The sequence below is a fragment of the Cupressus sempervirens genome, chromosome 5 (genome assembly GCF_028749045.1).
Source record: "Cupressus sempervirens isolate cs-2001-9-10 chromosome 5, ASM2874904v1, whole genome shotgun sequence".
NCBI classification, from domain to species: Eukaryota; Viridiplantae; Streptophyta; class Pinopsida; order Cupressales; family Cupressaceae; genus Cupressus; species Cupressus sempervirens.
In genome coordinates, this window is record NC_143122.1 from 683148086 (window position 1) to 683163545 (window position 15460).

General features: G+C 37.7%; 1 protein-coding gene across 2 annotated transcripts in view; it reads right to left on the reverse strand.

Moving 5' to 3' along the window:
* LOC149557781 (uncharacterized) overlaps nt 1-15460 on the reverse strand; it is a 115233-nt gene that overhangs the window by 63541 nt on the left and 36232 nt on the right. For both annotated transcript variants that reach the window (XM_089832279.1, XM_089832280.1), the window contains exons 2-4: nt 1617-1989; nt 1238-1321; nt 943-1033 (exon numbers count right to left, since the gene is read on the reverse strand). In XM_089832279.1, the coding sequence (XP_089688405.1) occupies nt 943-1033; nt 1238-1321; nt 1617-1989 (548 nt within the window). The remainder of the gene's footprint in view (nt 1-942; nt 1034-1237; nt 1322-1616; nt 1990-15460) is intronic.

Here is a 15460-nt window from a genome sequence, read left to right on the forward strand (position 1 = left end):
GTTATATGATGCATCCATCTGGGATATAACGTCTTCTACAATAATCATCTAGTGTGCTTCCTATCTCCGAACTTTCCTTATCAACGATGCCTTATAGAATTCTTCTTAACAATTATCTGGGTGCCCGTAACTTTATTGTTTTCTCAAGTATAGTTGCCACAATGTCCACTATTCTGTGACTAGCTTACCCATGATTGGCAGCATCTGTTATTTTCATCCCCTCCTTTGATTCTATTCTTACACTTGCAGTCTAGCTCTAATACCGTGTTAAATTTAAGGATCATTTTTCTGCAAGAGTAATAACACAACCATTTATTTCTATGCTTCCCAAATACAGATTTGAATGTCATATAAATATAAGAAGAGGAGATGTGTCTCGTGAAGAAACATGTCTCTATATGGTATATTATAAGTTAATCAGCATTAGAAAATGTCTTAACAATAATATATAAACATAATTAAATGTAACATATATATATATAGGAGAGTTTGACTAATTGATGATTAACCAATGACCATAGAAGGATTATCTCTAGGTCCATTCAATCCGACTGAAGCTACAACATTAACAAAAAGTTGGTGTTGCTAACCCTTCTAGCAGAGAAGTCATCAACATGATAGGCCTACAATTAACTTCCAAGGCTCCAAGTATTCATTATAAGTATTCATCAATCGTTTATGAAATAACAAGCTTTAATTTCTTCTCGTCCTTTTTTCATTTCATCATTCTTATTCTTGCACCTCTGCAAGCAAATACATTATACACATAAGTTAGTGTTTGACAAAAGCAATCATGTAATACAGATAAAGATGTTGAAATGGGTAACAAAATAGTTTGTAAGTTTCACCTAAGCAAGCAAATGCCTATCCTTAATACCAATCAAAATTTACAATGCAAATACATTCAATACCACAGCGAAAGCTGAGAATCTTTAAACTTACACTAGTTGTTCAGGCATGTCCTTCAACGAAAAAAGTGGTGGTACAAGCATCATCAGGTCATCTTGCTCCATGTCCATAAGAGTGCCTTTCTCTAAGACAGACAAATTAGCAAACTAAGCAACACAGTTGAACTAGTCGCCATATCACAACACTAGCGTTTGTGCTATTTCTATAAATGACTCATTCAATGTGTATATCTAGTGGTCTGAACTAAACTATCTGCATAAATAGAATTAAATTTGTAATATTAATCTTTGAGTTAATCTTAAGCCAATAACAAATCTAGAAACCTTACCAAAAACTGGATCAATAAGCCCTTTTTTCTTGTTTCTAGATGACTCGGCATGAACAGCCAGTACATATTGATAGTCTACCATGCCTGCCCAGGAAATGCAAACCATGAAATTAAGTTATTTTCCATACTTTCATCTAGAGCTGCTACAAATGACTACATAGCAAACCAGTTATCCATGAACAGAATGCAGAAATTTTAAATAAGTCTTTTAACTCCATTTTTCATGTAAACACACAAATGGGATATGACAGATACAAAATGTTATTTTAAAAAACTCTGTACTATCACAATCAAAACTATATATGCATCATCAACTCTTTGAACGAGCTATGAAAGAGAAAAGATAAAATTTGTTAATTAAGAAACACTGTACTCTCACCATCAAAACTATACGCATGATCTACTCTGGAAACTATATCAGCTCTTAGCTCTTCTTTTGTTTGGTCCTGTCCTTGTGAAGTATCAATATCATCATTATCTGAGGTATCCAGTTCATTTGAACTCCCTAGAACAAAATTTTCTGATCCAGGGATCTGGATATCATGATCTATACCAATAGACTGTAAAGAATTTTCATTCATTTCAGGTGGGAAGGTGGCTTGAGAAACAGAACTCTGTTCATCATGCATAGTTTTTCTTGTAATACGCAGCAAAAGACCATTACTTTGTCGGAGCTCCCCAAATGCAGGATGAGAATTTGGATCTTCTGGACGGAACCTAAGCTCGATGTAGTTGGTATCTGAAGATCTTGCCTGCATTTCAGGAGCCTTCAAAAGGTCAAAAGCACCATAATGCAGCTCAAGGGGAAAACAAATCATCAAGAACTAAGCAATAATATTCTAACCAGATATCATGTACAAGCCTGATAACATAGACAATCATTGAGAAATTTATTGTTGACATGCTAAATAAAGAAATGAATTTCAAACTTCAAGTAAATGAGATTTCAAATACAAGCAACTAAATATAGCTTCCTCAATCACACCATATGTTATAGGCAATTTATGCAGAATCGTCAAGCTAACAAGAAATCTTGCATCACCAAAAGAAATGATTTCCTTTTTATGTTCAACCTTTTCATTTTTGGTATAGTTTGGAGCTTCAAGGGCACATTTTCAAGTGTTAAACTTGAAAGATAAAATATTAATTTTATCAAACTTGGCTTCCATTTCAAAAATCAGAGTTAAACAAAGGTGATTAATGTGATTTTAAGAGCATTTGGTCAATTTTATAGTTTAAAGGGTTGAGAAGATCCACTCAAATATTATATAATTTAAAATTAATTATTATCTCAATTTTGAAGCCAACATAAACTTGTGTAATGTCGTAACTTTGCACCCCTATGTAGTTTACCATTACACCATACCTTTTAATGTTGTTCACTCCTGGAGGCCCCTTTTACTTTGATTGTGCTTGTAAACAAGTGGTTATCTATCATGCACCTTCTTTTATGTGTTGACTTATTCTTCTATTTGTCATAATTTGGTTTTTGACGTTTAAGGACAATGTTGAGGATTGGGAACATTTAGGCTACCCTTCCATTTTGACCCAAATTTTTATTTTTATTTGTCTTTGTGTGTTATTCTTCATATCCGAGCCATGATTGGCACTGACGAAATATCCCCTAGGACGATGTATATCACTCTTTTAGGTTCTGATGCCAATCCACCAGACCCCTCGTCTCTACTTGAATGTTGTGGAAACCATGTGTCACCTGTCAAGAAGTAGCATTTCATGGAAACATCTTATATGTTAGCATGCCACAATGTCTCTTCTAGTTCTCTCCTTAGAACGTCCCATGCTCCCCTTTGAGGAGAATAGTCCATAATTTGGGGGGGGGGGGGGCGGGTTGGGGGGTATTATCTAATTGTCTTTTTTCCTAAAAATCATGTTGTCTCTACATCATAGGTTTTCCTTGCAAAATTCAAAAACATTAATCTTTATGTCTACCAATCCACTATCTCATCAAATCTCTCCCTATTGTACATCTTTCTAGCTTTTGCTATGCATATCCCTAACACGTGCTTGTCTAGCTTTCACTAGGCATGTCTAAGCTGCCTTATCACATGCTTATCTAGTTTTTGCTACGCATGTTTGTGCATCGTCTAAAGTTGCCTTGTCATGTGACAATAAAGTTTTTGCTACTCGCATTTGTGCATTATCAAAATCACCCTATCGTATGGCTGTATGGCATAGCATAACTTGCCACCGATATTGATGTATCATCATGGTCTTTGTCTACAAGTTGTCTTTGTCATCTAGCTTGCTCATATGCAGCTTACATGATGGATGCAACTCAACAACAATTCAGAGCTTTCTAGCTAGGGGCAAACCTATATGAATGAAATCTCATTGGTAAGTTGAGTAAATTCTCTTTAGTTTACCTCGCATTTCTCTATCATGATATGTTTGTTAAAGTGGGGGCTAAATGTAATGTTGTAAATTCGTACCCCTATGTAATTTACCTTTAAGTCATGCCTCTATCTTGGCCTAAATAACACATAATACCTCTGCATCCATTCATCCCACTTTGTCACTACAACTTAAAATCCTAGCCACGTGGTATGTGTAATATCCCTTTCTACTAAAACCCTCGATAAAAACTTACAAATTTTAAATCCGAACAGTAAACCAGTATTTGATACAAATTTCAGAACTTCAATCAATTTGTAACCAGCAAATTTGTATACGAGAGAACTCAGAAAAGATTGTTTATTCCTCCAATATTCAGAAGTACAATACATAATCAGCAGATTACTACAAATAACTACCCAGTAACGTTACTATATTATACAACAGCAATACAATAACATGCTACAATCCCAATAATCCAATCTTATAAACATAAAAGACAGTCAGATTGGAAATAAAATTGACCCTGTTAGAAGGCTAGGTTTGCGTCCAACCTTCAAACGCTTCTCCAAGGGTTTGCGTCCTAGAAGAAGAAACAAGCAACTGTTTCCAGTTCCCAGATTAATATTCGCTTGAATACTATAATCTTCATATCCTCATGTGTGGAGCTTGTTGTCCTTTTATAACTTTTCCCAAAGTGATGCACGCGCTTTCAAGAAATGTGGGATAAAGCCCCTTTTTCGTCCTTTAGTCACTTAAGTGAACATAGTAACTTTTTAAAATAAAGTGACAATTAAATGACTTTAATAGTCACTTACTCAAGAAACCATATAATCATCAGGCATTAAAATAGCTAACCAAAAAAACTCAGATAATCACATGCAAGAGCTCGTTGGAAAGCTCTCGACGAGACGCTTCCAAACCAACACTAAGGTACTGAAAAATACTGCGCTCTGATTACTTACTAAAATAGTAAGTTTTCAGACAACTTGCCAAACTGCTCCGATGGGTCTAAAACTGGAAATGCCTAGGCCAAACCTCGAACTGAAACCTACAAAGAACCTTTTCGCCCCTGAAACCTAGGTGAAGCGAGCCAGCGCACAGAATTCTAATGTCCCAAAAAAAGGGGACATTACAAAGTGTCCCCTCTCAAAGATTGCTTGCCCTCAAGCAATCCGCTCATACCTACAAAAAACCAAATACCAGGATCCCATACTTGTCTTGAGAAAGAGATTATACTCCTTAGTCGATGTAGCCCGGCATGCATCATCCCAAATCCCGAATGGCTAAGCAGTACAATAGGAATCAATGTGCCAAATAACTGAATGCTAGGATCCCAAATCTCACCATCAGGGTACACCAACTACCATGTTCTGCTGCTCTGAGTGCCAAAATCCTCAGTTAGCATAAGGGCCTCACTCCATGAGTGACTCTACAAGTCTCGACTGTCAAGTGAAGATGGGAGCTCAACAATATACCAATATTTACCCCAAGATGATAACAACCAAACTCTCCTCCTAGCTCCTCGATGAAAAGCAATACCTAGGGGTACTCCATCTGGATCCCAAGTGAGCACTCGTGCGCTATCTGAGATACCACTGACCAGTTCCTGAAATATTTGTACCACTATATCCCTGTACCACTCCTGTAATATCTGTTCTGATGTCAACGATAGATCCGGCCAATTCGACTCCACCGCCATATCACTCTAGTGAAAGAGGAGTAGTCCTAATCTCTGGAACTTTGATATGTTAGAAAGCTGAAACACACAGATCATAATCATGTGTCTATGTAGCAACACAGCATAATCCGCTAGATGTGAGATACTAATAACACCTAGATCCCTGATCAACCAATACATCGTGTCAAACCTGTCACCACCTGAATCCCAAAACAATCGAACCCCACATCCATTCGCTATATAGAGGTAAAAATACCTAGTAGCATCTACAACAGAACATCTCTCTACAGCTCCCACTAAACTCCCATGGATGTGATAACTAACCAAACCATCATGCCAACTGACGCCATAGTCATCCTATAACCATGTACCCATAAGAGAACTCTGTGACATAGAAGTAGCAAACCATGTTGGATACATATCAGCATGATGTATAACCAACAGCTTTCCCTGCAAGTAATCCCCCACAAACAGCTGAGTTGGATGCTTACATCTACTAATCCCACCTTCTGAAGATGGCGAATACCCATCCCACAAAGGATGATATAATTCTGGAACCAACCCACACCGATGCATCATCAAGTCCTTCGTGCGTGGGTCAAAAGAAAAATGATGAGCACTCCTCATTGTGTCTTCGCAATAAAATGCTTCAACCTCTATCAATGGCTCATTACTAAAAACACTTGAATCAAGCAATTGATCCCTCTGACTATAAATCAGCAGGCCGACATCCAAAATCAGCTGCATGGAATGAAGTGACAGATTTGCTTCCAAAAGATGGAAACAAATCAACATGAGAGCTATACTCCCAACCGGATGACACTCTGCGAATGCGTTGTGTAGATGACGGAGTAACGTAGTGTACTACCACACAACTCTTAGGAGAATCCACCACTGTGAGACAAGAGCTACCAGTAAAGTGTCCTGTATCAACTGTCACGGCACTAACCCCAGGAGAACTCGATACAACTAGTGGTTCTCTACTGTTCTCCACCAAGGTACTCATCCCAGCTGAAATATCTGTGATAGATGTAACCACATTCCCCCTATACCCTGTGGATATAAGATCCTCATCAACTGCCTCTGTATGTAACTGTACTATATCTGCAGCTGGTGGAGACTGTGCCAAACTCAACTCCTTTGTAAGCTTCTCAATCTGTAATTGTGACTCTTGAAGGGCCAACTGGGCACTCTACAACGAGTCCAATGTCACATCAAGCTCATGAGTGAGCTTACCAATCTTCTCCTCATTTCCCTGCAATGCAACATAACATATGCAATCCCATTCGAGAAGAAAATTTCTATCTGCAAGTAGTTGTAGGTAATTTTGTTTCATCATTATAATCACTTCTCGAATTGCATGTATTTCTGCAAGGGAAAAAACACTATCATCCTGCTCATCTGCCAAAGGAGTACTCCAACCATAGGTGGCCAACATTTGAGGAGCAACATCAAAATGCTTAACAGTTGTGGCAACTATCCTATCATTAACCTTCAATTGGCTTGCTAAATGATGATCCCCTTGTGATGAAACATTTCCACACAAATCTTCCCATTTGTCCTCCACACTGTGATATGAAGTTGAATCAAAGTCACTCACCATATGATAAGCGGCGTGTATGCTATCATCTAGGCACACCTCAACATCTAGGGTTATGTTGCCATGCACCTTATAGGATGGCTCAACTGGCGAGGTAGACACTGCTGATATAACAGTACCTTCATGCACTTCTACTTCCAAGGTGACTGCGTGTCCATCCACATCATGATCTTGGAATTCATTGTCATCAAATGAATTTTTTGATTCGTTTTCCAAGATTTGATTTTTGCTCTCCATAAGGTCAGCTGTATGATGGTCACTAACTGCTGGGAATTCATCATAGAAGCTTCTAGATACTATAGGGACCTCTTGTTCCTCTTTCTCTTCGTTCTGTAATGGAGTCCTCTTAACAATGGAAACCATTCCTCGTGCGACTTTATCTAGTTTTGCAAGGTCTGAAATCAATTCATCCATCCTTTTCTGATTCTCGTCCAACTTTTATAAACTTTGTTTAAGCTTCTCCATACTCTTGTTCCACTGCTTCTAGTTACTTGTGGTAAACATGATTAATTAACTGATTCAAACGCTGCAATGATCTCCGACTGTTCTGAGTTTTAAATTCTAACACTATTGTAGGAAGAAGACGGCTTAAAAATGATCCTAGCCCTTTTCATGTGTCTGCAAAGTTCTACTACTGGAGTTTGAAACAACAGTGAACTGGTCCAATGCCGAACTTTCTCTCATACCACTGTACAATTCTGCATTTAATTTCTCTCAGAATTGCTGTAGGTATTAATTAAAAACAGCCTGTAAATAATGTGTTATAACCCCACTGAACTTCTGAATGCAAACTACTAATTTAGAAGTAATTTAGTCAAACAGTTCACTGCAGGAATAAATGATATTACACGGGTATCCTTGTGATGAGTTCCAGAATTTAACCAAATGGAAGAATGCCGGAATTTCATCAAACAGCTCATGAACAATCTGAACATATCACTGTTTACAGCATTAAGGAGATTACACCAGCCCAATCCACAGATTCAGAATTGTATTGATTCAGACTGATAGTACGTCTTCCCAGATAAGAGTTCTTTGTGGGCACATATTTTCCAGCACAACCTTAAACCTGATTCATTCTTTTTTCCCAACCCTCTCGAATAATTCTGGGCTTCGATTAACTCGTTGCAGGTGCAGGATCATCCACATGCTGTACATAGCTGCATATTCTTTCTGTTTGATGACATCTTCAAAAGTAGTGTCAGATTTATTTATCTTGCAAACCTCTATGCTATGTTGAATGCCTTCAACAATGTGCCTTACTGAACTGTCCCAGCACTCGCCCATAACCTGCATTCAATCTTAGAAAATGACCATAATTGCCTTATGCACCATGCACCATCGATAACTGTAATAATCTCTGCTATTTCTTAACAACAAATCCCAAACTGACCATGAAGTATTTGGTCAAACAGTTGATGTGAAAACTCAGTTCTCAGCATATAGTTCTGAATTTAATAGCAGAGTTCTGAGTTCTTGACTGAGTAATTTTATCAAACAGTTGTTAAGGAATCCAACTTGATACAAATGCTGAATCTTACTGTGAAAATTACTAGCAGAAACTGATGTACTTAGAATTGTTAATATCCAGAACATAGAATCTTCAAACCAGGTATCTAAATAGTTTTCAATACATTAAATTTTTACAACATCAGTAACTAAGTGACCACAGTTAACTAAATAATAACTTCTCGAGAGCAGTATCAACAATGTTAAATAATTCGGCTGGGTGTACATACAGTCAAGCTGATGAAGTTTCCGACTGGTGGCTTGGCCTATCTTATGTTCTTCATCTACTCTGACCCATCACCTATGACGACTCCAGTAATACCCGACTGTGCAATAACCGCCGAATAGGTTGTACCAAACTGCTTGTACTTTGTCGTGGCCCTTTAATCCCGTGTTGTGTAAACCAGTGTCTTCCACATGTTCAGAATATGAAACATTCATAGGCATCGATTTGTAAACTGGAATTCCATGAGTATAACATTAAAATTTTAAGAGAATATCTCCATGTATAGCAACTGGTATTTCACATTTACTTCCTCACATACGACAGTAGTTTTTTTTTTTATATAACTCCAAGCTTACAGCATTGTTAAGTCCGCATTCCCTCTACTTGACTGGGAATGTTCTCCTGCCATGGGTTTGTAAATATCCAAACTGAGATGTGCAAGTTCGATGACCTTCAGACTGGTGCTTCACGTTTCCCACTGTGAACTTCCTTCCTTTTCCCGCGCATCTGGAAATAACTCGGGTTTACCCGCAGCTATCCCTACTGCCGTCGCGTGTGAATCCCGTGCTTGTAACTCTTCCAAAAAAAATGGCGTTTATTGTGCTCGCGCCACTGGTCTTTGGAATTAAATGTTGCCTATTCCCATTCACTCGGTCCTTATTAAAAAAAACTCTTCGTGACTGTTATAAATCTGGCCCTAAGCTCGCGCTTTCAGTCCGCCATTAACCTCCCTTCCAAAGGTAGATTTCGTTTTACTACCAGCACCTTAGGTTTGCATTTTGACTTTCTACCATACTTGCGACCTTTCATGGAGTTAGCCGCTTTCCATCTCTCCCATCTTCATTTGATTTCTCCTGGATTTTTCTTACTCTTCACGTGAATACTGAAACCCGACTACAGGAAAAAAACCCAGCACTTAGGTATACTGCAAAACGTTCCCAGTAATCACTGTATTTGCCTTATCAGGCCCAGCGTCAAGATTCTCAGCTAAAACAATTCCAACGACTGGGCACTAACTGCAAATTAAATATGAGGAAAAATGTCCAACTAAAATAACTGATGAGATTGAGATTTTACCATTAATCTAATGTCTCCAATCACCTCTGATAACACGAGTTTAAACTTTAATTGAGACGACTGGGCTACGTCCAGCTTCTATCTCCCAAGGGTGTTTGTCCTTGAGATAACTCATTCACAATTAAGCAACCAGTATTCCAGATATTAAGTTCATAAAATTCTTGTGTTGCATGATTCCACAGGATGGCAAGATTCTTGGCTTTGATACCACTGTAATATCCCTTTCCGGATATTTACTAAAACCCTCGATATACTTACAAATTTTAAATCTGAACAATAAACCAATATTTGATACAGATTTCAGAACTTCAATCAATTTGTAACCAGCAAATTTGTATACAAGAGAACTCAGAAAAGATTGTTTATTCCTCCAATATTCAGAAGTACAATACATAATCAGCAGATTACTACAAATAATTACCCAGTAACTTTACTGTATTATACAACAGCAATACAATAACATGTTACAATCCCAATAATCCAATCTTATAAACATAAAAGACAGTCAGATTGGAAATAAAATTGACCCTGTTAGAAGGCTAGGTTTGCGTCCAACCTTCAAATGCTTCTCCAAGGGTTTGCGTCCTAGAAGAAGAAACCAGCAACTATTTCCAGTTCCCATATTAATATTCACTTGAATATTATAATCTTCATATCCTCATGTGTGGAGCTTGTTGTCCCTTTATAACTTTTCCCAAAGTGATGCACACTCTTTCAAGCAATGTGGGATAAAGTACCTTTTTCGTCCTTTAGTCACTTAAGTGAACATAGTAACTTTTTTAAATAAAGTGACAATTAAATGACTTTAATAGTCACTTAGTCAAGAAACCATATAATCATCAGGCATTAAAATAGCTGACCAAAAGAACTCAAATAATCACATGCAATAGCTCGTTGGAAAGCTCTCGGCGAGACGCTTCCAAACCAACACTGAGATACCGAAAAATACTGTGCTTTGATTACTTACTAAAATAGTAAGTATCCGAACAACCTACCAAACTGCTCCGATGGGTCTGAAACTGGAAATGCCTAGGCCAAACCTCGAACTAAAACCTGCAAAGAACCTTTCCGCCCCTGAAACCTAGGCGAAGTGAGCCAGCGCACAGAATTATAGTGTCCCAGAAAAAGGGGACATTACAGTATGGATGGCCCAAGACATGTACACACCGCAAAGTCGTCCACATGGCGCACACTCATTCATAAATTTCTAGATGTGCAAAGTGTCATTGAGGTGTTACACACTAGCAACCTACAGTGTAACACTCAATTCCTCTGTACGCCAACACTCAAATTCAATTCTCAAACATTATATTTCCATTTTTAACCTCATTTCGCTGTCCAAATTCTTCTTCATCCTCTCCACAATTTTGCATACCCTTCTTGATCTTCCTTCACCATTTACAACTTGTCTATTGCATCTTTAAGCTCCATACTGCAAGGAAGAGATTATTTTGTGATCTTTTGGCCATCCTTGTTTCCACTTCTTTGAGCCTTGACTTCGTTGCAATGGAGGTAAGTCTCTAACTCAATTCCATATTGTGTTTTGTTAGCATATCGCTACTCTTGATCTTTTATTGTATTATTATTGTCTTTATCCTTTATCCATCTTTACAGTTATCTATCAATGTTATTATTGGGTCTATATCAACTACTGTGGATCTAACTTAGGCGGGTCTCCAAATATCCACCCAACCTTTTCCTTTCCTTTTCGTGTATGCAAGTTTGTGAAAGAACAAGGGTGACCTATTAGATCCACCAATTTGAGGTTATAGAGGTAAGATCATCCTTTTTCTTCCTTGTGTTTTCATAGTATAATCGTGCTTTTTTTGCAATATGTTGTCATTCTTATTTTCCTGTCATTAGCCTAGTTTCATTTTATTTGTTTAAAATAGTTTCTCTAGTTTTCAGTCACTATTTCCATACTCTGCCTCTACGAGACAAATGCGTGCCACATCAGTGTTGTCATCCTTAACCCACGCAAGTATCTAAGGCAATGAGTTGACAGAGAAAGCCAAATTACTATGTTAATTTGCATTTCTAGTTTTTGTAATCAAAACATCATAAGTTATTGCTTGTTTTTAGTTATCTAAGTTTCTTTGCATTTAACACCTTAATTGTCTTAATCGTTTTTAGTCTATTATCACTTAGGTTGTCTTGAACCCCTAGTTCACCAAAGCATTCGTCAAGTGAAGTGGTGCAAGGGATGGTTCATCCTTCAAGACTTTAATCGGTCTTGAGGTCGGTGAACTTTTCCTTCTCCACAATTTGTCTAAGACAAATCGCTTTTAGCATTTTGTTCTTGTGTTATTCTTTCAATTTGGGTGCATTATATATGCTTTTGTTTTTGGGGCATCAATTTGGCTAAAGGAGTATTATATTAAGATTGTCGGCATTTTCATATTCTATTGAAGAAAGACCATCTGCATGAGTTTTTACAATTCTTGATATTGAGTACTATTACATCCCATATTTTTGTTTTAAATTTAAAACATTCTATATGGCCGTTGAGATTTCATGTGAATTGGAAATTGTTGGTTAATTTAATTATTCGTTATAATTTCTAGTGAATTGAAAATGGTTGGTTAAATTGGTTATTTGTTATGAGTTTGTTAGAATTGGAAATATTGGTTATTCGTTATGAATTCCTAACAATGGAAATGGTTGATTAATATGGTTATTGATATGATTACATTTGAATGATTTGGAAGTGTACTTTCACTCTGTTATTTCTCCTTGCAGGCGCGTAGCAAAGGGGAGGAAGCATTGACAAAGAGCGAATAGGGCATGAGCACCAACTTGCCACCGAGTTATCAAGTATTTGTCTAAACCACTTTGGCTATGAAAATGTAGACTGGGATAGACTAAATAATACCAAGTGTCCACTTATGAGCTGATTGGGTCAACTAATCAAAAGATAGACACACATGTATACATATATATATATATATGAACAATAAAAGAAATAAAATTGATACCTTTAAATTTAAACGTAGGTCTTTTGCACCATCTGATGTCAGATATGTTATATTATAAATAATACCCATGGTACCTAGGTATATTTGTATGTATTTCATATATATATATACACACACATATATATACACATGTACATATATGTATATATTCATACAAAGTTATAAACAATAAGACAAATAAAATTATTACCTTTAAATTTAAACCTGGGTGTTTTGCACCATCTAATGTCGGATATGTTATATTATAAATGTTACCCATGGTACCTAGGTGTATTTGTGTATATATATATATATATATCTGTGTGTGTGTGTGTATAGATGTATCTTGAAATAACCCATATGTATATAAATATGTATATGTATACTTAAATGTAACACATATGTAAATCCTCAAGGAGATATGACGGAGTGGGAGCGGCAGCGGCAGCGGCAGCGGCAGCGGCAGCAGCAGCGAGTTTTTGATCAGGCAAACCTACATAGGCAACATTGCTTTAGATGGCTCGAGGATTTAGCTTACAATGGGAAATCAGGCATGCAATAGCCCTTTAACAAGCGGAGGTTTTTTAGGCGCGTAGCGGGGCAGATAGAAGCACTTTCAGGAATGTCGACCCTATTGGACACGGCAAAAGGATTATAGTGGAATGAGAGTGGGGTTGGGTTTCAATTTTAAAAAGATCAACCAAAACTTTTAGAGGCTGAAAGCCACCTAACAAAATTGCCAGCCCAAGCCCATTGGTAAGCCTTGGCTACAACCATTTGTCGATTACTGTTTTAGGCATTGAGTCTATAGAATGAATGTAGTCAATCAGATTCCTCAAAGATTGCACATTTATAATTAAATGGGGTAGGCTATGGCTGGCATACCCTACACTTAAAAATGATGGTGTGAGAAAACCCTTGGCCAAGAATGCCAACTTAAAACTTTGGCGAATAGCTTTCACCTAATTACTTGTGGGGCACCTTAAAGTCATCCCTTCTTTGTTGATGGAGGTGGGATTAGCGTTCTAGACTGGAGTCCAAATTTTAACCCATTAACGGCTAAGCTGAAAGAATCTCCTCCTTGGTTCAAACACCTCAATTTACTGCAGGAATATTTAAACTCTGAAACCCTCAAAAGTTTAGGGGATAAATTGGGTGGTTATATGCACCACGAGGAGATTGTCAATCAAAATGATCTATCAATATTTATTAAAATGCTGATCAAATACCCATGTTTACACCCAGTCCCTAACTTTAAACAATCAGAACAGCTAAAGGCATTTGGAGACAACCCCTCAAGGTGGATGTGCACCAGCGAACCTTGAACCTGGAGTTGAGGGTGGATGACTGAGATAAATGTTAAGGGTCTGAAGCAAAATGCTTTAGTTGATCTGATTCTCAAGGTTTCCTCTCAAATCTTAAAAGGCCATACTGAAGATCCCTCATTGGGTCTTTTGATGTTTAAGCGTGAACCCAATATGGAGCAAGATGACAGTAGCCAGATCTGGTGCAAATTAGTTCAAGATGAAATTGTGAGGTTGTTTAGCTGCGGTGACACTGTTGCAACTAATGGAGATTCGGGGAGAAACACAGTTACAATCACAGATATGGGAATGGAAGGTAATGGGAAAGTGGTAAGTGACCAGAATATAACAGCAGTAAGGTGTGATATTGAACCTCAACTTAATTATTTGAATCTTGAATGACCAAAGCTCATCCCACATCAGTTCAGCTGAAGATGGAAGTTGTTCAAAAGATGGCAAACAGAGCAGCTACCCCAATAGCTGAGAAGGAGTTTCTAGATGGAGAAGCTGTAATTGGAGAGAAAAGCATAGGAGCAGTAGATTTTGTCGAAGTGATGGAGAAGGGTTATCAGTGTTTTAAGGACATTCCTTTCTCTCCAATTAGGAACTTGGAAACCTCTTTTGAATGAGTTTTAAGGACGGCAATGGACAATTAGATTCCGACTCGGGGGACATTTTCATAGAGGAAAATGATGACCAGGACTTCCTTAGGTCTGATGGATATCCCTGACATTTTGGAAGAAAGGACAGTTGAACAAACTCCGGCCAACATTACCAAACCAAATGTAAGAGAGAGAAAAAAGGGACGACCTAAATCAACACAAGTTAAACTGGCAATGGCAGGCAGTGTTGCGAATCAAGCCAAACTATTGAGATCAAGAAAGGGGTAAGCCCTTTCCTGGGAGCAATGAGGATCCTATCATGAAATGTCAGGGGCTGCAATGCCCCTGACACGGTCCATTTTCTCAAAAGTGTTTGGATCAAGCAAGACCAGACATTTTATTTCTGCAAGAAACTAAGTTAAAGAAGGAGGACATGAATAGTTTTGCCCGTAGATTTCCAAAATGGAGATGTAGCTTTGCTAAAGTGGTGAGGGCTGCAGGGGGTTTAGGAGTGATGTGGAATGAGAATTCAATAATAGTTAAGTTAAAGAGTAAGGACAGTTATTGGCAATGGATGCAACTTGATTCTAAACAATTACTCTCTAGAATCAAAATTGTTAACGTTTATGGACCAACAAATTCAGGTCTTAAAAGGTTGGTGTAGCAAGCCTTGTCTAATATTCTGTCAATCATGAGGAATTGTTTATTCTAGGGGTGGCTTTTAATGCTTTATTATGTCCAGCGAATAAGAAATGAGGAAAAGGTTGGGCTGGGCAGATACAACAAGATTTTGCTAACTTTTGTATGAATAATGGCCTCATTGAACCAATATTGAAAAATGGTCAGTTTACATGGACGAAAAGGAGGCAAGGTTTCCACACTATAGCAGAGAAGTTAGTTAGATTATTTTTGGCAGGA